We start from the raw sequence: 27,533 nt of genomic DNA on the forward strand, positions 1-27,533 counted from the left end.
TTACTTCTCCTTCCCTGTAGACAAAACATAACCATGTAAACATATACCCTGAATATTTACCTTTCTGATTCCCTTGTCTCATCCCTAGGTAGGGAGAGTTATCTAGAGTTATCTAGGTCCAAGTGGCCCCTGAAGTGCCAGGAGCCCCCTCTGGATGGTGAAGACTTGCTTTCATCTGAGAGTCAAGGGGTCTGACTACAGCCATCATTGTTGTCTGCTTCTGGTGTGAGGTTGAGCAAGTCTTTGTGCCTTTTTTTTTTTTTAACTTTTACCTCTACTTCCTCATTGGTAAGTCTGGAGGAACTCTGAGATCTTTTCCAGAACTACTTCGCCTAATTCTCAGGTTTATTTTTGGTGGCCAAGAACTAGAAAGAAGTCTCTTGGCCAAGTTTTACCTGTTGACCATAAATTCAGTAGTATCCATGGTAACTGTGCTTGATATCTTTAATCCCCACATATCTTCCAATAACTTAACTCAAATAATAAAATGAGGATCTCTCATTCTTAACATAGTGTTCTTCAATCTCTGACTTCATCTATATCCTGCCTCCCTCCAGCATCTGTCATGTTCTACTCAGTGCTGTTGGCCTATCTGTCATTTCTTGGGAGTGCCAGGATCCTGGCTGGGTCACTTTTGGCTTTTAGGGCTCTAATTCTTATAGATGAACCAAACTTAAGTGTGGAGTGGTCATCCATCTTGGTGGTCTGTGCTCTAGAGCTGAGTGGTTGAGCTTTCCACCTAACAGAACAAAATCTATCTGCTTAATCTGCTCAGGATGGGAGGAAAAGTCGTTTACATTTCCAGTCCCTTCATAGGGCTCAGTTTCCACGCCTGCATGTCAGTCACCATGTCCAGCCCTAGACTCACAGCACAGTAGGCTGGATGTGGGGCCTGTTCTCTGATGAATCCACCAATATACAGGTGTTCATTAGGTAAATTAAAGAATTCAAGTCTTGATTGAAATGACTCCCTGGCACCAGAATTTTGTCAGTTTCTGGAATCCATAGGGCCCACCTTGTCCCTTCCTCACCCCCATATTGCATTAAAAATTTTATTTTTTTATTTGGCTGCACCAAATAGTTGCAGCATGCAGGATCTTTACTCACAACATGTTGGATCTTTAGTTACAGCTGGCAAACTCTTAGTTGCAGTATGTGGAATCTAGTTCTTGACCAGGGATTGAACCTGGCCCCCCTGCACTGGGAGCATGGAGTCTTAGCCACTGGACCACCAGGGAAGTCTCTGCATTGCCTTTAAAAAAAAATGTTGGAAAAATCATCCTGTTTAGGGGGGAAAAAATGAAATAGAAGACTATTCCTCTGCAGACTCAGTGTACAGACAGTCTTTTTGAAAATGACAGTTTGGGTCAGAGCTGGTGGAGACCTTCACCATCCTTATCTTTCCAGAAATGGTTCTCACAGGAGGAGCATCAGCTTTCCTTTCCTTTTGACTCACTGTGTAACTGTAGGAAGTGAATTCAATCTTTTAGTGGTCCATACAAGAATGATAGGCGCCAAGGTGTTGCCGCTCACAATTTTGTGACAGTGGACTTCCCTTGTGGCTCAGCTGGTTAAGAATCTGCCTGCAATGCAGGAGTTCAATCCCTGGGTTGGGAAGATCCCCTGGAGAAGCAGAAGGCTACCCACTCCAGTATTCTGGCCTAGAGAATTCCATGAACTGTATAGTCCATGGGGTCACAAAGAGTCAGACATGACTGAGCAACTTTCACTTTGACTTCACTTTGAAGACCCTTGAAATATTGCAAGAATCTCAGAAAAAGAAAGTGACCTTAGAAGGGTGACATTTCTGGTCACTGCTTAAAATGGTAACAGTATTTAATATAGGACTCTCTGGTTTGTCATCAATTTATGGCCTCAATTTTCTCTGAGACAAAACTCTCCAGTTCACTCTGGGGCTGTCTAAATCAGAGGTTGACACTTCACAGTCTGTGTGCCAAAGCTGGCAGGGACCGGATTGGCCCACATAAGGGGCCAGGTGTTGCCACTTTGCTGATGACTTCTATTTGCCTTTCCGTCTTCACCTCTTTGCCACTTCTAAGCTCTTATCCATAGTTTCTAATCTAGACCTGGTCTGGGCTGAAGTCACCAAATTAGAAGAGAAGGCCCTTATCTTGGCAAAACTTTTGAAAAGTTTCCGCTTCCTTATCTAAAGAGGGAAAATATTCTTGCCTTAGAAGGAAGACTTAAGCTTTCCCAGGACTGCTGAAGCAACCACGGTGAATAATTAAATACTGTCAAATTCTCATAGCAAGAATTTCCCAGAAGGGCACAAGGTAACCAGATGCCATTTTATTTTTCTGGGCCTTAATTTTCTCAGCTGTGAAATGGGGCCATAAGAGTCAGAGAGAGCCAAGGTCCTTTCCTATTTCAACAGTGTAAGTCTGTCTTTTTACTATTACTGTGTTCAGTTATCATTATCAAAGCTGGTGTTGCTTAAAATTATTTATTTCATTACTTTTTCCCTCTGAACAAATTCATCTCCAAGCTCCACTCTTCCCCTTCTCCCACTTCATAAAGCAATACAATTAGTGTTTTGGTCATGTTCTAGGTCAGCTGAAGACAGGTGGGTTTCAACCTTCTGGAGAAGTCTTTCAGGTCTCATCATTGACTTGAGTTTTCCTTGGTGGGAGAGTTTTTATTTCTAGCTAACACATCTTCTCTATGCTAAAGTGAAATGAACGTTGCTCAGTCCTGTCCGACTCTTTGCAACCTCAAGGACTACCCAGTCCATGGAATTCTCCAGGCCAGAATACTGGAGTGGGTAGTTTTTCCCTTCTCCTAGGGATCTTCCCAGCCCAGGAATCAAACCAGAGTCTCCTATATTGCAGGCGGATTCTTTACCAACTGAGCTATCAGGGAAGCCCTCACTGTACTAAAGAGCCACGCAAACATTCTAGCCTTAGAATGTTATCAGCAGAATCCTATTCTTGTATAGTCAGCTACCCACTGGGAATTTTCACTTGAGAAGCACATCTCACCGTAAGTCAGTCAACTGCTATTGTTGAGCAGTTCTTATAATTCCAACATAGCCTACCAGGCTCCTCCGTCCATGGGATTTTCCAGGCAAGAATACTGGAGTGGGTTGCCATTTCCTTCTCCAGGAGATCTTCCCGACCCAGGGATTGAACCCAAGTCTCCCTGATTGTAGGCAGACGCTTTACTGTCTGAGCAACCAGGGAAGTCTACGAGTAATATAGGAGGTGCATTAGACATCACCCTTGCTCTTAAGGATCTCACACTGAAACTGAGGAGAAAAAACTAAAGTACATTCAGTCAGGAAACATCACTGAGGGACTCTTTGTGTGGGATACTATGAAGCCTGATGGGTAGTGTGGAAGTGTATCCCAAATTTCCAGAAATGTCTTACTTATATATGTATTGGAATAATTATCAGTATCAATCCTCTGACCTTCAGGAATGTCCTAGTTTGGGTGAAAAATTATAAGGTTGCCTTAATGAAGGGGATGACAGAGGATGAGGTGGTTGGATTTCATCACTGACTTGATGGATGTGAGTTTGCGCAAGCTCTGGGAGTTGGTGATGGACAGGGAAGCCTGGAGTGCTGCAGTCCATGGGGTTACAAAAAGTTGGATACGACTGAGTGACTGAACAGAACTGAATGATGGGAGATGACAGCATCTTGTCAAATATCTTCATCCATGGGAGTTACAGCAACAGAGACAATTACCATAGAAACTGAGAATCATGATGATTAGTGCTCTGTTAGCCCAGCTGGCTCTTCACATCAGGTGGCCAAAGTTTTGGAGCTTCACGTTCAGCATCAGTCCTTCCAATGACTCATTGGAAAACACCCTGATGCCGGAAAAGATTGAAGGCAAAAGGAGAAGAGGGCAACAGAGGATGAGGTGGTTGGATGGCATCACTGATTCAATGTACACAAACTTGGGCAAATTCCAGGAGATAATGAGGGACAGGCGTGCTACTATCCATGGGGTTGAAAAGAGTCGGACATGACTTAGTTTCTGAACAATGACAACAGCACAGAAATAGCCATTGTCACACCCTGGGTGCTTTTCTTAGTTTGGATGAGGCAGTTCCCCTCATTACCTGAGACATATTTATGGGCTATGTTGTATTGTTGGTTCATTTAGTCCAAAGGGTTATTTTCTCCAAGTTAAAATTCTGATCAGCATTTATGTCTCTGAGATGGGCTTAACCTATCCTGAGATGTGTCAGATCTTTCGTTTATGGGGAAATAGACCAGGAAGAAGCCTTAAGGAATGGACAAGAAGTAGACTGCAGGAGCTTGTGTAGTCCACAGAATGAAGAGGGGCTTGGGGTCTCATCAGCTCAGTCCAACACCATCCTGAGTATCTGCATGCCTACGTGCATGCTCAGCCGTGTTCAACTCTTTGAGTCTCCAATAGAATGTAGCCTCCAGGCTCTTCTGTCCATGGGATTTCCCAGGCAAGAATAGTGGAGTGGGTTGCCATTTCCTCCTCAGGGATCTTCCTGACCCAGGGATTGGACCTGAATCTCCTGCATTTTCAGGTGGGTTCTTTACCATTGAGCCACCTGGGCAGCCCATCCTGAGTATTGACTCCAAGCCAAACACTGGCCTTTAGCCAATAGGGCAGAGAGAATTTTATGAGCAAACCTTGGAGGTAGGAGATAGTGTGGGAAATGTGGAGACTGCCAGGCAACTTGGCATTGGTAGGGGGTGAGTCAGTGGGCAGCAGGCAGTGAGTCAGTAGGTAGCAGGGGATGTGGCTTTGGAGGTAGGCAGAAGCCAGATGACGGAGAACCTGCATCAAGACGCATAGTGTTTTTTAAGTTTGGAAATCAAATGGTATCTCAGATATAGCTTCATCCCTAGGGCTCTTGCTGCTCCAGCAGCCACCACACTTCCATGGACGTGATCTGGTTTTCAGAGTTCCTCATGATCCCCAGGGTTCTCTTTGCATGCACGCTGCTCACATTTTCAGACTTAGCAGTGCTGGTGAGATTGTTCCTGGAGATCCAGGACAAGGAATGTGATCCAGGAGGGAATAACCAGCCCAGGCAGACAGCCCCATGTTTGATGTCACCTCCAAATGCTGCAGAGGAGCTGGAGCAGGAAGGACCTTTGATTTACTGGGTCAAGGCAGTGGTGTTTGTGTTCTTCCTGGATGTGCCACAGTTGCTGACAGTGCTGGGCTGGCACCAAATATCCTGCTGGTTCTTTGATGGTTCCTCCAGCTGGCAGACTTGGATGGCCCCAAAGGCCATGTGACCCAGCATGGTGTGCCACTCCCCAAGCTACTGGAGTCCCTCCTACTCTGAACTGCAATGTGGAAGTTAGGTGATTATATTTACCCTAGCAACACACGTTCTCAGCAACAGAAGTGGAGCAGTATGTGTTGATGCATAAAAACAGGAAGTTAAAAAAACCAAAAAACAAAAACTCACTCACTGGTTTGGAATGAGCAAGTAGAATCCACCCAAAAGGCAAAATGTTGAACTAGCAAGTAGAACTGTCTCCAACCATGTGAGAGAGACAAACCCAATAGAAATTTTGTTCAAATAATAGAATTACTAACAAGTAGAAGAACAAGAAATTTTAAAATTGAATGAAGATGCTTTTTTCCAGTTTTCTAGACACAAATGCTAAGCATGATATTTGTAGGAGATCTCTCTTTTAGGTACAGGGGAGGTTTTCCTTAAAGTTTCAAGCAACTTTTTTCCCTTTGTTAATTCACTTAGACATGTTTCCTCAGTTAGTATTTTTTCTTCTCCATAACAAGAATCTGATCAGTGTTCATTTGGTAAGAATTAACAGTGAGTTTGTGGGGGTATGGTGAGATGTTCCCGTCTTTTGAGGGCTGTATAGATGCCAAGATAGAAACCATCTTGAACAGAAAAAGTCTATGAGATTGTTGGTACTTGCAGTTCACTCTGGGTCCTGTGGGTGCTGACCACTTTCATCTAAAATGCTTCAACGTGTATGTTCTGAACTGGACACTTGAGAAGCATACGCTTATGACTATTTTTAACTGTGACTCACAGGAGAGAACTCCAGTCCAACAGCCTGCTCTATGCAGTTTTAATCCATGTTTCATTGTCATTTACACCAGTGCTATTCTATTAATAAGTGACGGTCTCCGATGATATGACGGGCTTGGTGCAGAATGTAAACCAATGTATTACTTCCTTCGTGGAGAAAGTCAAGCTTTGAAAAACCCATCTGCTGAACCACAGCATGCTTTGTGAAGGGTTGATATGCAGTGTGGCGTAAGCCCTTTCTCCTGATGTGGGTGGTGAAATCCACAGACCAACCTGTCTGCAGACTGCATTTTGACACACACCAGCATACACATTACTGTCACTTATGTCATCTTTCTAATCTATAACTATTAATGTCTTTATAGATTTTCTTGAAGTATAGCTGATTTATGATGTTGTACCACTCTCTGCTATATAGCAAAATGACTCAGTTATACGCATATATACATTCTTTTTTAAACATTCCTTTTCATTACAGTTTATCATAGGAGATTGGATATAGTTCCCTGTGCTACGCAGTAGACCCTAATAGTTTATCCATTCTAAATGTAATAGTTTGCACCTGCTAATCCCAAACTCCCAGTCTATCCCACTTTTTCCCTATAACTATTAATCTGTCTTAATTTAAAAAAAAATTTGCAACAATTGCAAACTTACAAAAAAGTTGGAAGACTAGAACTAAGAATTGTGTACATTGCACACACACCCTTGCACGTTTCACTCATGATATGCTTGGTAGCAAACACGCCATTTCCCAACCACATGATCTAGTCTGTCTAGATCTTAAGTTTCATGCCCTTGACCTTTATGAAGGTTATGTTTCCTAGAATGATCCCTAGCTTAGGTTTATCTTGTGCTTCCTCATGATTAGCCCCAGGTTATGCCCTTGGAGCAGGAATATCAGCAAAGTGCTATTGTTTTCGTGTTGTCCCATTAACTTTGTGCCCCTGTGATAGCTTTTGATCCCTTGATTTAAGAGAGTGTGTCCCATTTCTCCATTGGAAAGTTACCTTTTTCTTTTGTAATTAATACATATCATATAAATATCCCATTACTCATTCCACTCTCACATACTTGTTTTAGCTCCCATTGATGTTTCTTATCCAAATTTATTACCCTGATGTTTGCCAAGTAGTAATTTTCTAATTGCATCCTTCTTACACATTTACTAGTGGGCATTGTATTTCAGGGAGGAATTCTCATCTCTCATTTGTAAATGTATCTGTTTATAAACAAATAAGTTATTATTCATTACAATCTATTATCCAATGAGTTATAATCCATTATTTTCATTAATTATTTTGATGCTCAAATTGACCTAGATTTTGACAATAGGAGCCCTGAGAAAAAGTCTTCTGTGTCATTTTGACTTGTGCCCAGCATACTTGAACACTGCCTGCACAACAAGCCCTTCCTGGTTTATCTTGTACTTTCCCTGTCCCAGCTTTGAATCAGTCAGTTCTCTAAGGAACCTTGGTCCTTTTCATGGAGAATGATATTTAGAAGCCAAGATCTTGATGCTGAGTGTGCCTAATGCTACCAGAGTATTGCTTCTCCCAGCCCCCCACCAGAGGACAGAGCTAAGAAATATATGCATTTTTTATACACACATGCAGGCCTACACTTGTATGTATTAATACATGCATACCTTTACATCTTTATTTCTGTTTCTCTGGGTCCCCTTATCTTTAATATATTTACTTGCTCAATCCCCTGTGTGTAGCCATTCTCCCTGCCAACATGAGTCTGCCTTTCCACCATGCTCTGATATTGTCTTTGTAAAGATCATCCTTCCTAGCTAGCACAGGCTGCCCCTGTCACCCTGCTTCGATACCATCCTTTTCCAGGCCCTGTTAACCCCTTGCTTGTGTCTACCCAATGACTGTTGGACTGAATTAGGATGGAAGGGAAGAAAAGCAAATTTTTGTTTTAAGAAAATAGAATTAAGATTAGAAGAAAAAAGTAAGCAAAAGTTAGATGGAAATTATCTGCAATGGTTGCTTTCTGTTTACTTTAGGATTTAAACTATTAGGCCATCCACCAGTATGGTACAACTGTTGACATTAAAGAGTTTCAAGTGCCTCTAAGTCTACTTTCGGACTGTAATTATGGCCAGGAGGTGGGGAGGAGGTAGCTGCCTGTGCCTTCTCTGCTACATTTGGGCCTTGGCTGTAATAGGGACAGCACTGTCAGCATAGAATGCTTGTCGACGGGTCTGTACATGTATCATGCCTAATGAAAGAAGGACAAAAGCAAACAATTGATTTTTTTCAGTGGTTCTCACCAAGAGGTTATACTTTTTACTTGCAAAGTGGCCTTGACCTCTGCTGAAATAAGTACCAGAAAAGTGAATGTGTTCCCATGATCGGTAATGACAGTTACCTCATTATGAGTTCACATTTCCTGTCACTTGGGCAATAAGTAATTGCCAGCCGTTCAGGTTGATTGTAAGCTCCTTGAGGGCAAGGGACAGGATGGTTACTTACGTAAGCACCCACAGTGACTTGTAATTAGTGGCAAGGTTTTATTCTCCTCATTCTCCACCCAACTAGACCATTAACCTAACACTGGGGGAAGCATGTCTACTTTTCTATCATGTTCTAGTCACCTCCATTGTTCACATGTTAGAAAGGACTAAAATCTGGAAACTTCTGAACTGGTTAAGGGAGGCAGAAGCAGAAATCAGCCTTTTAAAATTTCATGTTCTTGTCCTGCCTCCCTCCTTGCCTCCCTCCCTGCCTCTGATTGAAATCCCAGCAGAAGATGATGCAAGAATGACTTCTGGGGACTTCCATGGTGATCCACTGGCTGACACTTCACTTTCTAATGCGGGAAGTGCAGGTTCAATCCCTGGTCAGGGAGTTAGGATCCCACAGGCCTCTTGGCCAGAAAACAGAAACATAAAAAATAAGAAGCAGCAGCAATATTGTAACAAATTCAATAAAGATTTTAAAAATGGTTCACATGTTAAAAATCTTAAAAAAAAGTGACTTCAAAAAACAGTTGGTAGGTAAATAGCCCTGCTGCTAAATTGTGCTTCCTTGAGATCAGAACCAGCCATGTGACAGGACATCCAGGCTCAGGACTGCAATCAGAGCCCTGGTTGTAGGCTGGCTTTCCCCAAGAACTTTCTGTTCAGCTTTCATCAAGTCTCCTAACCTCCCTGGGCCTCATTGTCTGCATCTATAAAATTGGAGATTGGAACTCAGGGTCTCCTAACAGCCCCTGGTTCTACAGTTGTCTTACTCGGGCCTTATGAAATACTTTGATTCATGGACACATCCTGAATGAGAGCACAAGGGTAGCAAATTGACAAGGAAAACTGAGAGTGAAAGTGTAGTTTTTGATAACACTAAGACCATTCTCCGATGCTTAAACCGAAACCTTTTTTTTTCAGTGTATGTGTATGCATTTGCTTGCAATTATAGGAAGAACTATAGAAAGCCACTTACAGCTGCTGCTGTAGATTATTTTTAAATTTTCATGAAAAAATAATCTCTAGAATCGCTAAAATAATCATGAAAAAGAAGAACAAAGTGGGAAGGTTCACTCCCTGGTATTAAGTCTGATCATACAGCTAGAGTGATCAAGGCTGTGGAGGGACAGACATATTTATCAAGGAGCCGAATAGAGAACCCAGAAATCAGCCACACAAATATGCCCAACTGCTTTTCAATGGAGATGCAAATTAATTCAATGGAGGAGAGAAGGCTTTTTCAGCCAGTGGGGGTAAAACAAGTGGATATCTATAGGCAAAAAGAATGAACTCTGAGCTAAGGTTCTCATATAAAAGTTAACTTAAAATGAATTGAATATTTGAATTTAAAATGTGAAACTATAAAACTTTTCAAGGAAAATGGGGGAAAATCTTTGGGTTCTAGGGCTAGTCAAAAATTCTTAGACTTGACACCAAAAGCATGATCTCATAAACGGGAAAAATTAAACCGATAAAAAGTAAAAAATTTTGCTCTGGGAAAGTCCATGTGAAGAGGGTGAAAAGGCAAGCTACAGAATCAGAGACAATATTTTCAAACTACATATCTGACAAAGGACTAGAATGGACAATACATAAAGAACCCTCAAAACTCAACAGTTAAAAGAATTCCCCAAAATCTAATTAGAAAATGGGGAAAGACATGAACAGATATTTCGCCATAGAAGATAATAATGGCAGATAAGCACATGAAAAGATGGTCCACAGAATTGGCCATTAGGGCAATGCAGATTAAAATCACCACTATACACCTATTAGAATTGCTAAATACAAAATAGTGACACCACCAAAATCTGATGAGTATGTGGAGAAATTGGATACATCACTGGTGGCATTGTAAAATAGCATAGCCACCTGGAAGACAGTTTGGCAGTTTCTTCTAAAACTAAACATAGGGCTCTTCCCTGGCAGTCCAGTGGTTAAGACTTTGAACTTCCAGTGCTTCCCCCTGTAGAGGCGAGGGCTGGATTCCTCGTCAGGGAGCTAAGATTTTGCATGCTACTCTGCGTGGCCAAAAAATGAAAACAACAACAACAACAAACCAGAAAAATAAACACAGGACTACCGTGTGACCCTGTGGTTTTACTCTTGGGCATTCACCCCAGATCAGTGAAGACAAGTTCACAAAAAAACCTGTATATGAATATTCATAACTGCTTTATTCCTAACAGCCCCAAATTAGATACACTGGAGTTGCTTTTTGGTGTATTAATGGTTAACCAAACTGTGGAGTATCTATACCATGGAATGATACTTAGCAATAGACAGAAACACTTTCTGATCCATGGGACAAGTAGGCTGAGTCTCCAGGGAAGTATGCTGAGTGGGAAAAGACAGTTCCCAAAGATTACATACTGCATGATTCCATTTATATAACATTTCTGGAAATGACACAATTATAGAGAGGGAGAACAGAGAGGCGGTTGCCAGGGTCAAGGACTCAGCGGGCGGGGGCAGGGGGGCTTAGGGAGAGGTAGAGCAAGGAAGAGACGCCCCGTGTGCCTATAAAAGGACGTAAGCGAGCCTCGTGGTGGTGCAACGTTTCTCTGTTGCCTGCACGCATGTCAGCATCCTGAGTGTGACGTTGTATTATGGTTTTGCCAGATGTTCCCATTCGGGTAATCTCAGTAAGGAGTACACGGGCTCTCTTTATTAGTTTTAAAAATTGCATGTGAACCTACAATTATCTCAAAATAACAAAGCTTAATTTAAAATAAAGAAACATGAGGCTTCTCTTTGAGCTTAGTTTGATACAAGTAAATGGAGTAAAAAGATGTACAATTTGGGAAAAGACTTGAATAGCCATTGGAGAGATTATAAATAGCTTGGTGACAGTGATGTGTCTTTTTCTTTCTATATCTGCCAGAGTACTTGGCCCCAATCACAATCTTACCCATAGAAGCACTCAGTCATTTTGTTGTACGTAGCACTGTCAGTAAGGAGTAGAAGTTGCCCTGTCGAGCAGTTTATTTTTTGTATTAAAGTGTAAGACAAGCAGGTACGATAATATGCAAGTCAGATGTGGTTCTGTATGAACAAGCGAATGATTTTTTGTGAAACATGGATGGTAATTAACCTTGATAACATAATCGTAACATAACCAAAGTCCTTTTGCATAATATAAGGTGAAATCATTGTGTTTTCCTCCCATAGAGGGTTTGCTTGTTAGCTCTCTTTTGTTTTATTTAACAGAGTATCCTTGACCCACATTCACTAGCATAGAAAGCAGGGACAATGTACTCTGGGCTTGAAGGCAAAGGGCCTTGCCTCTATTTCAGAAGCTCAGGCTCTTAGGAAGTGTCTCAGGAATCTGGGGTGGGGTGTTGCTCCCTTCCTGTGGTATCTACCTTGGGCAGCTCCCTCTCTGTCTATTTTGCAAATTGATTTCTTGTAAGATTTGGTTTAAGAACAGATTCCAGTGCTTCACAAAATCTTTGAACCGCCAGTGGTTCACCGTTCCTCGGGGCTGAAGTTGCAGTCAGAACCCAGTGTCTCAAGTCCCCAGTCTGGGGAGATAGTGCAGAGGCTGAGCAGAGGGCAGTGAGGGTTTTGTGGAGGGGGAGAGGCACCAGTGCCTGGCGGCATCCCGTCTCTGCTGCTGCAGCCACCGCCAACTGTGTTGGGCATTCAGAGTTGCCTCTGCAACCCTGGGACAGAACACACCGCCTGCAGAAACTCTGGGGTAGAGACTCCACATTTCAAAGCGGGAAAGCGAACCAGTGGGAGAAGGATGCTTGCAGAGAAAATATGTTTTGGTTTTTCTTTTCAGTCTATATGTGTGTGTGTGAGAGAGTAGCAGTAGTAGTAACACAACGTGTACATGCATGCTAAGTCACTTCAGTCACGGCTGACTCTTTGCGACCCTGCAGACTGTAACCGGCCAGCCTCCTCTGTCCATGGGATTATCCAGGCAAGAATACTGGAATGGTAACATACAAGGAACATAAGTCTGGAGGACCCAAGATAGTGAGGTCATCAATCAGTTGGTAAGAAAAGCAACTGGAGGCTGGAGAATTCAAACTAATAAATGCTTCTTGCGGGAGGAATGGGCAAAGCAGTGTGCAAAAAAGAATTTGTGAAAATATCTGGCAGATATTTCGGTGTTTGTTTCAATAGGCAATTGATGAATGGTGAATAATTAATACTAAAATAAATTGTAATAAAATGGTGTGATAAGATCAGCAAAATGCCACCTGGCTAATTCCACATTCAAATGGGACCAAGATGTCCACCAAGGCACTGAACAAGGTGGCCGTGGGAGTGAGCCCAGTAGGAGTGGGGTCGGGGGTCATTTTCTTTCTGCAGTGAAGCTTGTGATGTGTGATATGTCCACATTCCCTGAAAAGGAGTGAACTGGGGAAAGCTGAGCCCCCCTTGGATGTATCGGGGCTTCAGAAAGACATTTCCAAGTCCCTGCCGCTCTCATCCTGGGGTCCTCTTTACACTGTCACCCTTCCTTCAGCACTGGGTGGTAGTGACTGCCAACTGTAGGAGGTGACAAAACCTGAAGAGCCTGTGTGTCCACATCACCAAGACGGCCACTGGCAAGGGAGAGAGGATCTACAGAGTCCGCGCCCAAAGCATTTTGGAGATGAATTTCTACTTGTTTGGTCTTCTGTGGGGCTTAAGGCCTCTTGAATGTGCTGGGCCAGAGATAGATGAGCTGAGACCCTGTGGTTTGCAAAATTCCTGGGAGCACTTCAGTGGTAAATACTTTCTGGCGACTGGGGCTTGAAATACTGAAAGATTTAGCCTGTGTCTTGGTCCACAGTGAACATCTTTCTTGGGGAGCTAGGCCATGCATGCCCTATTTTGGGGCCCAGGGGTGGGGGTGGAGAGAAATAGGATGTAAGCCCAAACCATTAATAACCCCTTTCCTTTTAAATTCTCTGCTTTTAAGAGTGAATTGGCTGAAGTTTCCAGAGGGCTTTTGGCCATCAACACTACCATTAGGAAACAAACCTAACCAACAAAAACACATTGAAACCACAGACAAAATCACCACTCTGATATAACCCATCTCCCCAAAAGCACTATCCAGCCAGAGTTGATTCTGGCTCATGACTTGCTGGGGTTTTCTCTTTTTTTTTAATCATTCTTTTCCCTTTTTTAAAAGGCATTAAAAAATAGTTTCTTCTGGCTTTTTAAATTTTTTAATTATTATTTATTTATCTTCGGCTGAGTGGCATACAAGATCTTGGTCCCTAACTAGGGACTGAACCCATACTCCCTGCATTGGAAGCAAGTAGTCTTAATCACTGGACGGCCAGGGAAGTTCCATAAGTTCCACGGCTGGGGCTTTCGGAGTTCCTCGAGGTTGAAGGAGATCCTCAAGTCCAGGATAGGTGAGCCCGGCAGGCCTGACACAGTAGGGCTTGCCCAGCTGCTGGTTTCCATCAGTGCTCCAGGGTCCTTCAGAGCAGCCCTATTCATTCTCAAAAGCATCCCAGTTTAGACCATAAATTATACGGTCTTTAAACAAACAAACTAGAAAGTCGACTCCAGGCCTCAGCTGAGGGGCGACAGTCTCCTCTGAGGGCTCTCTCTATGTGATTCTTCAACCAGGGTCGGCAAACTACAGCCCTTGGCCGGTTTGCATTTGGCACACAGCTGAGAATGATTATTATATACATATATTTTTTAAAAAAAGAATATGTGACATAGATAAACATAATGTGCAAATCCTAATATAAGGACTATCTGGCCCTTTACAGGAAAAGGTTGCCAAGCCCTGATCTTGCCACCTGATCTCGCATTTGGCGTAGAGGGCCAAGGTCCTAGATCATTGTTGTCTTTGGCTCCAAAGAAGAGTGAGTGTTGTGCAACCTCTTCCTACCTTGTCTCGACTCAAGTCCAGCACAGGGTCTGATACTGGGGAAGTGTCTGGGGAGTGTCACCCCCTGGAGAACCCCACTTGGACGAAGACCTCTGTTGAGATTACTTGTTTCCTCTCCAGGAATGGGTGACGTCGCAGGGGAAGAAATGAGGGTTGGGGGTCCTGGGCCACAGGTGAAAGGCAGTGTGGGCTCTGAATCCTTAGATGCGTGGGTAGATGGGGCCCTTTGGTTGTTTCCTACCATCAATCACAGCCTGCTGTCCAACTGGGCCCTAGGATACCCAAATCTTTTAATGATGACCTTCATGCTTCCATGTGGTCAGTGGTCCGTGGTCCTTGCCATGTGCCTTTTGGGTGTGAAGATGCATGTGTGTTCAGAGGTTTCCCTGGCTGTCCAGTGGCTAGACTCTGCACTTCCACTGCAGGAGGGGCATGGGTTTGATCCCTGGTTGGAGAACTAAGATCCTGTAGACACAGGGTGCAGCCAGAAAAAAAAAAAAAAAGATGCAGGTGTTCATGCCTCCCCAGGGAATCACATCTTTCCAGCATGAGGAACTTCTTTTTCAGAATCACCATTTTAGTCTCGGTTCTGTGAGAGAGCCTCCAGTTTGGGGGGACAGTTCTTGGAAAAAGAGACTCTCATGCACAGTCCCCTCAGATTTGCCACCAACTGACTCTGTGACTCTCGGGAACACACCAAGGGCCTTTGCCTCTTAATCCATAAAAAGAGCTCCCAGATAGCCCTTCCAGCGTGAACACCGATGGTTTTCTGAAGTCCACACCGTCGTCTGGAATGCTCTTGTTCCTGTGATCCTCACGAAGAATGCAAAGTGTACGTGGCACTTCTTACAAGTTTATATTTAGAAGCATTTTAAAAGCAAACATGTTGGCCAACTCTAAGAAGTACTCAGGGCATCGCCAGAACCCCTAGTTACCTTATTCCTGCTAAAAATACTCAGAACCCCGTCAGGAGAGAGTTGACAAGGGGCGGCAGGGTCAAGGCCAGACGCCAGGCTTACTGACTGCTGATACCCCTGGCAGCACCACCCACCACTTCCCACGGCTCCTAGAGGACTCACCTAAAACGTGACTGTCTCATACAGGGTTGGGTAGAAACAGCACCTAGACGACCTCCCTGGTGGTGCACTGGGTAAGAACACGCCTGCCAATGTAGGGGATACAGGTTTGATCCCTGGTCCAGGAAGATGCCACGGAGCAATGAAGCTCATGTTTCCCAACTACTGAAGCCTGCTCGCCTAGAGCCCATGCTCCACAAAAAAAGCCACCGCAGTGAGAAGCCCATACTCTTCAACTAGAGAGTAGCCCCGGATCACTGCAATTAAGAGAAAGCCTGCATGCAGCAACGTAGACCCTGTACCCAGTACGGCCAAAACTGAAGTTAAAAAAAAAAAAAAGAAGGAAACAGTACCTAGAAATGGGCTTGCCCATGAGCAATAAATATTCCATTGAATTATTCACAGAGCTGGATATTTGCTATTCTGGGGACGTTGCTCTAGAAAAGTGGTTTGGCTTTTTTTTTGCTTTCCTTGTTTCTTTTTACTCTAGACATCTCTTGAATGTCTGTCTCACAAATGAGAATTATGTAATGATTATGAAAACCACATTGTATCTCAAGTCGACATTCATAAAAACAAGTGTTATTTTTTTCCCCTTATTTCTGGAAAGCCAAAACGTGGGCAGTGTTTGCCAGGCTTGAGAAAGACGGTTACGCTTGTAGCTCGCTTTGGGCACTTATCAACCAGGTGCTAAGACTGAAAATGCTCTTTCTACGGTAGAACCACCGCTGCCTTTCCCCTGCAGCTGAGACTGATTGGCAGAAAATATCTGGCAGCAGTTGACCTCGCCTGCATCCCATCTTCTGAACTTTGAAATAAAACATCTCTGAACTCTTCCTTAGGGTGAATGTCCTGCACCCCATGGAGGCAGGGCCCCACTAGGAGCTCTGTGGTTTGCTGGTTGCAAAGTCTGTCTGATTAAGCAGTTCAAAGTTATGATAGCTGCTTATTAGTTTTCCCACTGTTGCATACACTAAACCAAAAATACTCTTCGAGAGCAAGTGAGAGGGTAGGAAGAGACCTGCCCTCAGATCATTAAAAATGATTCATAACAACTCAGGCCCCTGTGCCTCTTCCCTGGCAATCACGTTCTTAGTTGTAATCAGCCTTGGCTGCTTTAACAGCTTAAAAAGCAATTACTCCCTTCTCCGCATCTTCCAGCATTTCAGCTTAGCCACTGATTGTGTCCTAGCCCTTTTGGAAACTGGCTTTCTATATGTGGAAACACACTGATTGAAAATGTGCCTCCCCATCCTCTAAGAGAGTCAGTTTTAAAATAGGACACTTTCCGTTTGGGGTTTTCTACCTTTATTACATTTTTGCATTTGAGATCCAAACAAACCACTCTCTTATACCACACACAAGGCATCCATTCTTGTGATTTTTAAAGTGCATTTCCCCTTTGTATACAAAAATATGTATTTTTTTTAAAAAACCGGTGAACTTTCTCGACAAGGCACTTTTAGGCATGAAAATGAAGTTGAGTCTCCGGTTCTACATTCACATAGAAGTAAGAGTGGACTGCCACCATCACAGCTGTGTTCTTGGAGTCCTCACAGGTCCAGACGACTCTAGAAACTGATAAACAGGACTCAAAGCATCCACAGCGTTACAACTTGCACTCCAATGCTTTACAACCCTAACAAGGAAAAGCTGCCCGTCCGCACAGCTGTCTGTCCTTCTCCATTCAGATGTGTCCCACTTCAGGAGGTGAAGATACGCTGGCAAACTGTCTTCAGATGACCTGAGAGATCACATTGTAAATATAACATCTTAGCCCCAATGTCTGTGATCATTTCAGGAGAGACGAGGACGTCAGGACCTCCCAGGGCAGAAGCCATGGTGCTTTCTCTAGCAAATCACATCCAGTTGAGGGCTTTGAAGGAAGGACACTGAAGTTTTCACTCACTGTCCATTGAGAGGGAAACCCTAGCCCACAGCACTTCTGAAAAGTGAGCAAATACTTTTGGGGGGTTTATACACACACACACACACATATATAGAAGTCATTTAGTATCCCAGTGGCTACAAGTAACGCTTGTTTTTAGAAATGTCAAATTATAGGCAAAGATCAAAACCACAAAATATTCTTTTAGCAGTTTAAAATTTACATCTTCAGAAAACATTGAAAGAGTAATGTTTTGCCACCGTTCAGATTCAACCTTAGAAAATACACCCTACCCTGACTCTGAAATTGTTTTAATCTCTGGAGAACTATGTAACTTCACTGTTTCTCACCTGTAACAAGAACACTTGAAGAAAAAAACAATCTTGCCCAAATGCTGCCATCTTCCAAGAAACACTGAAAGCTTATTGTATAAAATCTATCTTTAGAGCACCTAGTTTATTTATTGCACCTAATTTGCAAACACTCCCCAGGACACATGGGGGAATAAATATGAAACAGAAATGAAGCTGCCTCCCCGCCCCTGGACAGCTGCACCACTGGCAGAAGGCTGGTCCTTTGCGGGGGTGGGGGGGCAAGTTGGGAACGGGGCCACTTGTCATCATAACCAAGAGGGTCAGACCTACAGGTCAGGCTGCAGTCATGTCTCCAGATAAGGAATCTGTCCCTTTCTGAAGTGTGCAGACATATTTCTGCTGGTGAGTTAGGAACCAAGGAGAGAGCCCCTGGGAGCAGGTCCTGAGACCAGCTGTTGATATCCTGGAAGAGAACTGGCCCCAGAGCAGACAGCATGTGTGCCTGCTAAGTCACTTCAGTAGCGTCCAACTCTTTACGACTCTATGGACTGTAGACCGCCAAGCCCCTCTCTGGGGGATTCTCCAGGCAAGAACACTGGAGTGGGTTGCCAGGCCCTCCTCCAGGGGATCTTCCCAACCCAGGGATCAAAGTTCTCTTAAGTTCTCTGCATTAGCAGGTGGGTTCCTCACCACCAGCGCCATGTGGGAAGCCCAAGAGGAGACAGACTGACTGGTAAAGAGGAGATAGTGCTCTTCAGAGGCCGAAACCTCACTGCCTGACAATGCTGCCAGGGAGCTCGGGCAGGCACTTGCTTTAGTCAGAGAAGGGTCTTTCTTTGCCAGCAGGTAAGGACTTGCCCAGTGGGGTGAGCAACCCAGGTGCACTGGTGAGGGGGTTTGCAACCAGTGCCCCCAGCAGAAAAGCTGGGGTGAGCTGGGAGGAAAGAAGGGTAGGGGGAGGGTTTGTGGTTGTTTTGAAAGAGATACTTATCACTGAATTACCATATTTCAAATTTTGACATGGGAATGCCTTCAGATCACAATGACTGAAAACCATACAGAAGTCACTTGAGGCATTTTTCTTACTAACAGAGAAGGATCTGGTCATAAGGAAATGACAGTACACTTTGTACCTTCCATAAATTGCAGGAGGAGGGAGGGGACTTCTTAAAGCAAAATAAATTCATGACCCGTATAAAATTAGGTTTGCTTCCAAATGATGTAGATTTACACTCTTGTATAACAATTCTGATCACCAGATTTGTAACACAGAGAATCTTGTCTGTGTACTGGATGTAAGACATGCTTAGATAAAACTCAGTTCTGCCCAATGTCGGCATAAGAAAAAAATGTGATTGTCCCTTAAATTACATTAGCATGTAATCCCCCAGTGCTGGCCACCTGGGAGAGACATAAAAAATAAAGCACTAGGTTGCAGACTAATCACAGCCAATTTTAGGGATAAGAACTCTGTGGAACACCACTTAAGAGCATTTTAAAAAATCAAAACTAAAGTTCAAAAAAGAAAAGGAAAAAAAACCCAACCACAAAACTCTAGGAGCCAAGACACTTGAGATCTGCTCAATGCTGATTTACAAAAGCCACAGAAAGCAGGAGGTCTCTTCCAACTGATCTGGAGAATGCAAGCAAAAGAAGACTCTTTGCTTGCAGAGTCCAGGGTCTGTGTCCCCAGATCTAGGGAGTGAGGCACCCCATCTCCTGCCTCCCCTTAGGAAGACCTCACTTTAGTAAGATCAGGCAGAAGAAAAACGAGACGGTCTTTTAATTAAGTTCCAAAAATAAAAACAAAACCCAAACCTTCTACAAATACACATATAAAAGTACTTTTTAAACACTCCCAAGTACCAATGAATCTTGCCCAAGAAAAATCACAGGGTTTGGGGATCCATTGGACAAGGAAAGTCCCAGGAATTTCACAACAGTGTGAACCAACAGACTTGTAATGCTTTAGTCCAATATGGTTAAGAACAATGAGTCTATGATATTTCAGAGTTGGCAAACAGTAAAAATCAAATCTGAGAACTTGGTGAGGTTTTTCTCCCCATCCTTTTCCACACCCACACACCATAAATAAGAACAACCGAATCAAAGTCTGTGTGGGCAGGTAAAATGTTGTTTACAACGTGGATGTTGTAAATCACAGTAAAAATACAACCAAATGTTTTCTGGAGGTGTGGAGGATATATTGAATCTGCAAATCCAAACGTCCCAAACACGGCGTAAATGATGACTCTCCAGGAAAAGAGATTCTAAAATCCTTTTGTGAAGAGAGAGACACGGGCAAGTCAGCTGAGCAAGTTACAACAAGTCTTGTAACCAAGCTGTCCGGTTACTCAGGGTAAGAGTGAGGGCTTAGAAAGCTCCCCCAAAGCCAAGAGGAGAAGCTAAGTGTCCCCCTCGTGCCTGTCCTGCTGGCATCAGCCTAGTGCACCGCTGGTGAGACCACCCAGGAACCAGCTGACTTCCCAGAGCTGGTGTGTCGTCCTCTGCTGGGCTGTCAAAGCGGGGTCAGAAAGAGGAAATGCCCGTCTCCATCACAAGTTGATCGGCCTGTATCATCTTTTCCTGAACATCAGCTGAACTGTGGAAGAAAACCAAGTGCACAAAAATGCAAAGATAAAGTGTGAAGCCCATGTAGACACAGGGCAGCTGCAACAGGTGAGAAGGCCCTGGCTGGGTGGCGAAGACCCCCAGAAGAGGGGCCACGGGGAGGACCGAGGGCTTGCCAGGGGACTGACTTCCCACACCCAAGAGGAGAGGGACTCCTTATCATTGAGCCAACATCCTCTGGCCTGGCCAGGGCTGCCCACAAGCCTGGGTCCTGTCCAGACCCTTTTCAGCATCATCCTCCTCAGACCCTCATTGCCAAACAGACCAGCACAGCCATCTCCTCCAAGCGTGAACCCAGTCCTGTGATCTAAACCTGGCTGTCTTGGCTGATTGAAGGAGAAAAGTGACTAGGATCCGTTATTTTCAAAACTGTGTCTGATGGCAGTTCAGCTTTTCTCTGGGCTTCCATCTCCACCCCAGGATGACCGCAGCTTGGCTCGTCCGCGCCCACTGAGCCCGGCTCCATCCCAGGCTGTCACTAGTAGTACGGCCCAAGCTTCTCGTATCCTAAATAACTAGGCCACTCCGGAAACAGACCGTAGGAACACCGAGGGCTTCCAAACTGGTCAAAGGCTATTTCAAAATCTGGTCCGTTTGGCGGCTGGGCTGTTCCCTGGGTAGACTGCAGCTCCGCCCGGATGATCCTATAGTTTTTGCCTTTGTTGCTGTCCCAGTACGTCTGTCCATTGCACTCGTAGCAGACAGCGAACTCCATCCTCTCGTAAGACTGAATTTTCTCAGGCAAGCTGATGTCAAAGGAGAACGTGTCCTTGTCTGAACCTGCATATGTGTCCTTCACGTAGCAACAGGGAAAGTCTGTGAAGCTCTTCCAGGTGTCAAAGGTCATCCGGACTTTCACCGTCTTCTCGAACGCAAGGTTCTGCACCTTCACAGTGCCTGCAATGGACCTGTCCTTCAGAACGCAGTTCTCCAGGCACACGTGGTCGGTCTGAAGCCGATTTCTAAAGTCCAGGTAGTCTGCCGACGGCTGCGAGAAATCCAACACAAAGCTCTCGCTCTCCGCTGTTGTCAGGCTCACGATGCTGTCCAGGAGTTCGGTGATGTTCAGTGGAATATCTAACGGGTCATCGAACTCGGAGAACACCTTGACCATCGTCAGGGCCAGCCCCTGGTTGTCGGCAAAGGACACCCGCTTCTTCACCTTTTTCTCCTGGACCGTCGGGGCCACCGTCCCACTGGCTTCATTCTTGCCGCTCAGCTGAATACAAGGCCTCAGAGGTTTGCTTGGCTTTGGGGCGATCTGGAAGGCGAACCGCTCTCTGCGCAAGGAGGGGGCCATGCAGCTGTACCTGCACTCGATGTCCACGGCCATCACGGGGCTAGAGGAACACGCTAGAACCCTGGCCAAGGGGAAAGACAAAACAGAAAGGAGGTCAGACACGTTCAGACTCATCCTTCCAACAGGGACCGGCAAGCTGCATTTGCCTTCATCTCTGCCCACGTGGTCACAGCTCATTGTTAACTCAAGAGTGGTCCAGTGTGACCTTGGTTTCAGGGGACATTAAAAGTGTAAGTGGAGGGTGGGCGGGGGGAGAGGCCCCAGGTTAAAACCAAAGAAGTGTGGAACCACTGATCTTAAAACCAGTTCACGGGCTTCCCTGTCAGGACTTCTTGAGGCCTTCAGTACACTGATGATTATGGGGAATAATGAAAAGAGGATGCTGTTTGTGGAGTTTCCAAAACTTATTCCTAATGAGGGAAGCCTCCATTTTTTGCGGCACACCTTGCTGAGCACAGTTTGGTAAATACTTTCATCCAATAAAAAGAAACTAATCATCCCACAAATACTGATTGTCATTTGCCAGGCACATTTGTCTGTGCCAGGCATGATGCAGACCCTGGATTCAGTAGTGAAGACAGACCCCCAACCTGTCTTCATTCAATGTACAGTCGATTTTTATATTCTAGTACGTTTTTTAAAAAGTGCCAGCAATTTAGTATTTTTAAACCTTTCGTATCAGCGAATAATTGTTTTTTCTACAATGAAAACAGCCTCTATAAGAATAAAAAGCAAAGAGAATCATGCTAAAGATTACATTGAATCTGACTTCATAAAAACAATGCTTTTTGTATACGGGAATAAAGTAAGTAAAACTAAAAAAAAAAACAAGACAAACTGGGAAAATATTTTCCAAAAAGCATGGCAGCAAAGTGTTAATACCTTAATATATAAAGAGGTTTTATAAAATAATAACAAAGTCAAATATTCCATGTAGAAAATAAGCAAAGAGCATAAATAGACAATCCATGGAAGAAATTTAAAAGTGGCTCATAAATATGCAAAATGTCAAAGCTTGTAAGTAATTTAAGAAATTTAGATTAGAAAACAGTGCCTGTTTTTACCTAATGAGTTAGGAAAGAATTTTAAAAGATAATACAAATATCTGTATTAGTCCAAATGGCACAAAATTTCTAAATCTTATACTTGTGGGTTCTTATATCACATATAGGTGTTAAACTTAAGGGAATAATTTAAAATGCATGAAGATTAATGTATTAAACTATTCAATGCAACATTAAGTAGAGGGGGAAATGTGAGAAAATAAACTAAATGACCAATAACAGGTAGCCAATTAAATCAAATATACTATATTCATGTGATATAATTTTATATCATTAAAATCATTATTTGTAAAAAAAAGACTTAAAAGGCATAAAAATTCATAATATATGATTAATGTAAAAAATGGGTTTCCTTGATAGCTAAATTGGTAAAGAATCCACCTGCAATGTAGGAGACCCTGGTTTGACTGCAGGGTTGGAAAGATCTGCTGGAAAAGGGATAGGCTACCCACTCCAGTATTCTTGGGCTTCCCTTGTGGCTTAGCTGGTCAAGAATCCATGTGCAATGCAGTAGACCTGGATTCGATCCCTGGGTTGGGAAGATCCCCTGGAGAAGGGAAAGGCTACCCACTTCAGTATTCTGGCCTGGAGAATTCTATACAGTCCAGTCTATACAATCAAGTCTATACTATACAGTTGATGGGGTCACAAAGAGTCAAACATGACTAAGCGACTTTGACTTTCACTTTCAATGTAAAAAATGGAGAAGATAAAATTATACAGAGAGACTAGACTTGTAGGGCAAAATTATTACATATATGCACAGAAAAAAGACTAGAGACTTGTCAAAATATCAAGGTGATGGGATTTCAGGAGATTTCTGTTTTCCTGCTTTGTACTGTCTTATCTTTTCTAAAACAATAGAACTTCTCTAACCAAGAAAACAGAATGAATATAGTAAAACATCTCAGATATCTTAAGATTTGCCAAAACTCACCCAACACTATTTATACACTAGAGCCAAGCCATTTGAATTTCTAATTACCATGGCAAATTGATATCCTGATTTGACAGTTCCAAAAGGCTAACTGAAGAAGTCAGTGATGAAATCTGGATTAAAATCTCTGGTCTGAGAATCACAGAACACAGGATCTGGATTAGTTGCCAATCACATCTTCCCTCATGGCAAAGGCTCTAGTGTGGCAATAGTGTGTGGTGGTATGTTGGGGTACCAACTCTCAGGCCTCCCCTAATCTCCCCTCCACCGGAGGGGTGCTCTGCTGTAGACTGATGATGGTAGTTCAGGAGAAAGACTGGCAAAATGTTGCTCATCTTCTGACAAGAGTGGAGATCACTGGTCTCACAAACAATACCAGACCCATAAATAATATCTGCTCCTCAGCTTCTGATTTTGATGATCAAATATATAAAGAAAAGTGAGAAAGTATGAAGACATATTGGGTTTGATCCCATTTTCCAAAACAAACAAAAAAAAAATAGCACTTCCTTGGGATGCAGGAATCACTTAGTGATGAACAAGTGGAGAAACTCACACGTTCAGAGACAAAACAATAATAACGCAAGTACCTATATTAGTCTGAAATGGCCCAACCTTTCTAAATGTTCTTAATTTATAGCCAGAATGTAGCCATCAAGATGCATTTTAAAGGATATCTGTGTTACTGTTTCTTCTCTAACAAAGTGAAACAAGTGAAAATTTTGGGAGCAAACTGGCTATTATATTTGTTTACACCCATGCAATTGTTCTGGAAAGGCAAGTTCTGACTGAACTGGGCAAGACAACTTAAAAAAAAAAAAAAAGTCAGTGGATTCACTAAGGGGTTCAATGTAAAACAAACACCAAAAAACCCTACACCTAAAAAGTAATTCAAGTTTTCTTTTCCTCTGTTCATTGCAAAACTCTGTTAGAATGCATTGGAATCACATTTTCAGTTCTACTTTTAACGCAGGTAGCTTTTGTTTTTTGAATGAATTGTTAATTAAAAATAACCACAGCAGGCAAAGCCGGGCATCCCAGCCCCTCCTCCTCTGCCACCCCTGACAACCTGGGTACTAACTAAGGGAGGAGGGGTTCCTCTTTGGCCACAGCAGCTTCCTCCTGACCTGAGTCAGCGCAAGGTCAACTGCAGGCTCTCTACGTGCATCCAGCAAGCCTGCAAACCACCCTCATACGTGCTTTCCCGCACAACCTTAAAACAGATCATTAGAAAATGGCTGGGGAGCTCTCAAAATATTGTGGAAACAGAATTCTAACACAAGGGGATCAGTGAAAGCAATTGCACACTTGTAGTCGACTGCAATTGCTCTCAAGTTCTAACCCCGCCGGTTAGAGAGGCTTAGTTGAAAGCATTGGTAAAGTTTCAGTATCTGGACCCAGAGGTATAAATGTACCCCTGGGATCCCTTTTATCACCTGGCTTTAAGATCGGGGGGTTGGGAGGTTGAGGACGTGAGGCTGGAGTCAGAGCCAGACTCCACTGGCACTGTGGACTGGAATTAAACAATTCCACTGGTACTTTCCAGAGTGGAATTGGTTATGCGACTTTCTCCATGAACGGCAAAAGGAAGGTAAACCACCTGGGGGCCCAGGCGTTCCTCTTGGACTCCGGCCCAGAATTCCTTCACTTTTTCGGTGTTGCCAGCGCTGGAGGGGAGGTCACTAACGCCTGTGGCCTCAACAGAGGGTGCAGTCTGACTCTTGGCTCCCTTGTCCATCCTCACAGGTAGCTTCCAGTTTTTATTCACCAGATCCAAGAACTGGTGCACCGAAGTGGTGGTTTGGTGTAAGCCTTCCTGACCTACTCAGAAATTCCCTGATGGACCCTGACCGCGATGACCAACACCCAGACGCACTCCTGTCACTGGAGACACGCAAGGTAATCAGAGCTTCCTAAGTGTCCTGAAAGGCAGGCACGTGGACAGGTGTTTTAATCCTTAAATGGCATGAAAATGATCAGTTCCAACACAGGATGTGTTGGGCTGTACTCACGCCCTCTCTTCTGACAGACTCTTTGGGAGCTCTGCCCTTTCCCTCGCCCAAGCCAGGTAATATGAGTCACCAAGGTTGGTCATGGGAAGAAAAAAAAAAAAACAGGAGATGTGGACACACAACTGAACCAGCAGAGATCACATCGGACCTGGATACCAGTTCTTTGCAGGACAAGGTCACGAGACTGTGAGTAGCTGTTACTCAGACCAGCAGGGATTCTCAAAACTTTTGCTTCCAAATAAATGCCTAGGAGATCAGTCTTGCCCCATGAGAGACTGTACGTGTCTAAGGGTACGTTTCAGTGTTTCGGGTCAAAAAGAGGACAAACCCTAACACTCCATGCAAATTACAGAGAACATGGAGAGTTTTGCATAAAAGCTTTTCCTGTTCCACTAGTGACAAACAACACACCCTCTCAAGACAGCTGGCAAGGGTTACATATCATGGTGATTTTTCTCTAAAATCTATCAACTTGTACAGAAAATAACCCTATAACCTTCACAGTTTCAAGCAGCTGAACTACTGACTCTCTGGCTGTGCCTTTTATAGAAAGCAAATCTTTTTCTTTTGTATTGAGGCCAACACATTGCCTCCCCCATTCTCTTGCACTCTGATAAGAAAAGACAGAAATATCAGACGCACCAATAACTCACCAGGAACACTGAAGTTACATTGTGAAGGTAAGCATTCACAACCAAGCTACCAGGTATAATTTTTGTTTTAAAGATGTGGCCACCTACCCCTTTGGCATTTCTCTATTTGCTTGCTCCCAAAAGGTTTGGCTGCCATAGTGTGAACAAAGTTGGCATCTTTCCCTTGGTACTCTGACCATGGGGCCCTTATTCACAGCCCTAGATGCCACTTGGACTTCTCTATTCTGTCACCGCCATCCAAAGCATCTCTGAGATAAATATCTGTGGATGGGGTTGCATATTATAGGAAAGAGATAAGTTAAAATGGCACAGTGTCCGCATCTAAAAGTGTCCAATATGAAATATAGCGCACTGGCCTAGGAATGTCTACACGTCGCTGTGGCACTCAGGGCAAATTACTCAACCTCTCTGGGCTTCAGCTTCTCCCCTGAGGTTCCTTTTGAGCTCTGACATTCTGGGTTGAGGATACTGCCTGATGGTTCTTCTTTTCCCACTAACTTTTCCCTAAATACCTCAACTTCACTTTTGGGGTAAATCCTCCAGCTGTCTTCACTTTAGTCTTGGCTCCTGGACAGCTCTGCCAAATGAACCATTTCCTCTTCTCCTCTGCACCCCAGCCTGAAGGCCTTCCTCTCCCTTCTCCTGGACCGTGGGTCTCCCAGGGAGGCCTGGCCACACAGACCACAGGCCCCAACATCTTCTAGCAACTCTCCAAGTTCTCAATTTACTCCTCTTCTGCAGCAAACAATACCAGAAGAGAGCCCAAACCTTCTAGTATGTTCTGGGCTCTCTGCTCCCTCTTTTGCACTGAGTCGCTTCCACACCTCTTTCTCAAAAGGGTGGCAGAAACAGGACACGGGGCAGGCCAGGGGGTCCTGGCTTCGAAGATCCCCCAGGTCACTGCCCCCTGGGTCCAGCCAGGCCCGGGCTGCACCCCGCCCCCAACCCCTCCCCGTGATCCTTCACCGGGCGGGAACCCACCTGTGGGGCCGCGGGGAAGCCCCCTTTCCAGCTGGCTCGCCGCATCGGAGAACCCGGAGGGAGGTGGCAGGGAGGCTGCCGCCACCAGACTACGTGAGCCCCGGTGTGTGTCCGGGAGGCAGGGCTTGGGCTGGGTTCCCGGAGTTGTGACCGGCAGGGGGAGGAAGACGACAAGGAGGAGGAGCCCTAGTTATCACACCGGGGCGGGGCGGCGGGGCCACCCCGGGCGGAGAGGCGCCGCGAGAGCGTCCCCGCGCGGCCGCCTCGACCCCGCCGGCCCAGGACGGCCCGTCTGGGGGCCGGGGACCCGAAGTGGCTCGGCT

At 44.3% G+C, this 27,533-nt stretch overlaps 1 protein-coding gene and 1 long non-coding RNA gene across 2 annotated transcripts in view; one reads left to right on the forward strand and one right to left on the reverse strand.

Annotated features, from left to right (window-relative positions):
- The window catches only part of LOC133050558 (uncharacterized), a 98,830-nt gene that overhangs the window by 57,380 nt on the left and 13,917 nt on the right, over positions 1–27,533 (forward strand). Inside the window, exon 3 of the long non-coding RNA XR_009691639.1 lies at positions 25,311–25,463. This is a non-coding gene — a long non-coding RNA (uncharacterized LOC133050558). The remainder of the gene's footprint in view (positions 1–25,310; positions 25,464–27,533) is intronic.
- Positions 16,722–27,346, reverse strand: PPP1R3B (protein phosphatase 1 regulatory subunit 3B). The gene is made up of 2 exons (XM_061134800.1): positions 27,211–27,346; positions 16,722–21,624 (listed from the first exon to the last, which is right to left on the reverse strand). Exon 2 carries the CDS (start codon positions 21,594–21,596, stop codon positions 20,742–20,744), a length of 855 nt encoding a protein of 284 aa, XP_060990783.1. The 5' UTR covers positions 21,597–21,624; positions 27,211–27,346; the 3' UTR covers positions 16,722–20,741.

Source organism: Dama dama, chromosome 32 (assembly GCF_033118175.1).
Source record: "Dama dama isolate Ldn47 chromosome 32, ASM3311817v1, whole genome shotgun sequence".
Classification (NCBI taxonomy): domain Eukaryota; kingdom Metazoa; phylum Chordata; class Mammalia; order Artiodactyla; family Cervidae; genus Dama; species Dama dama.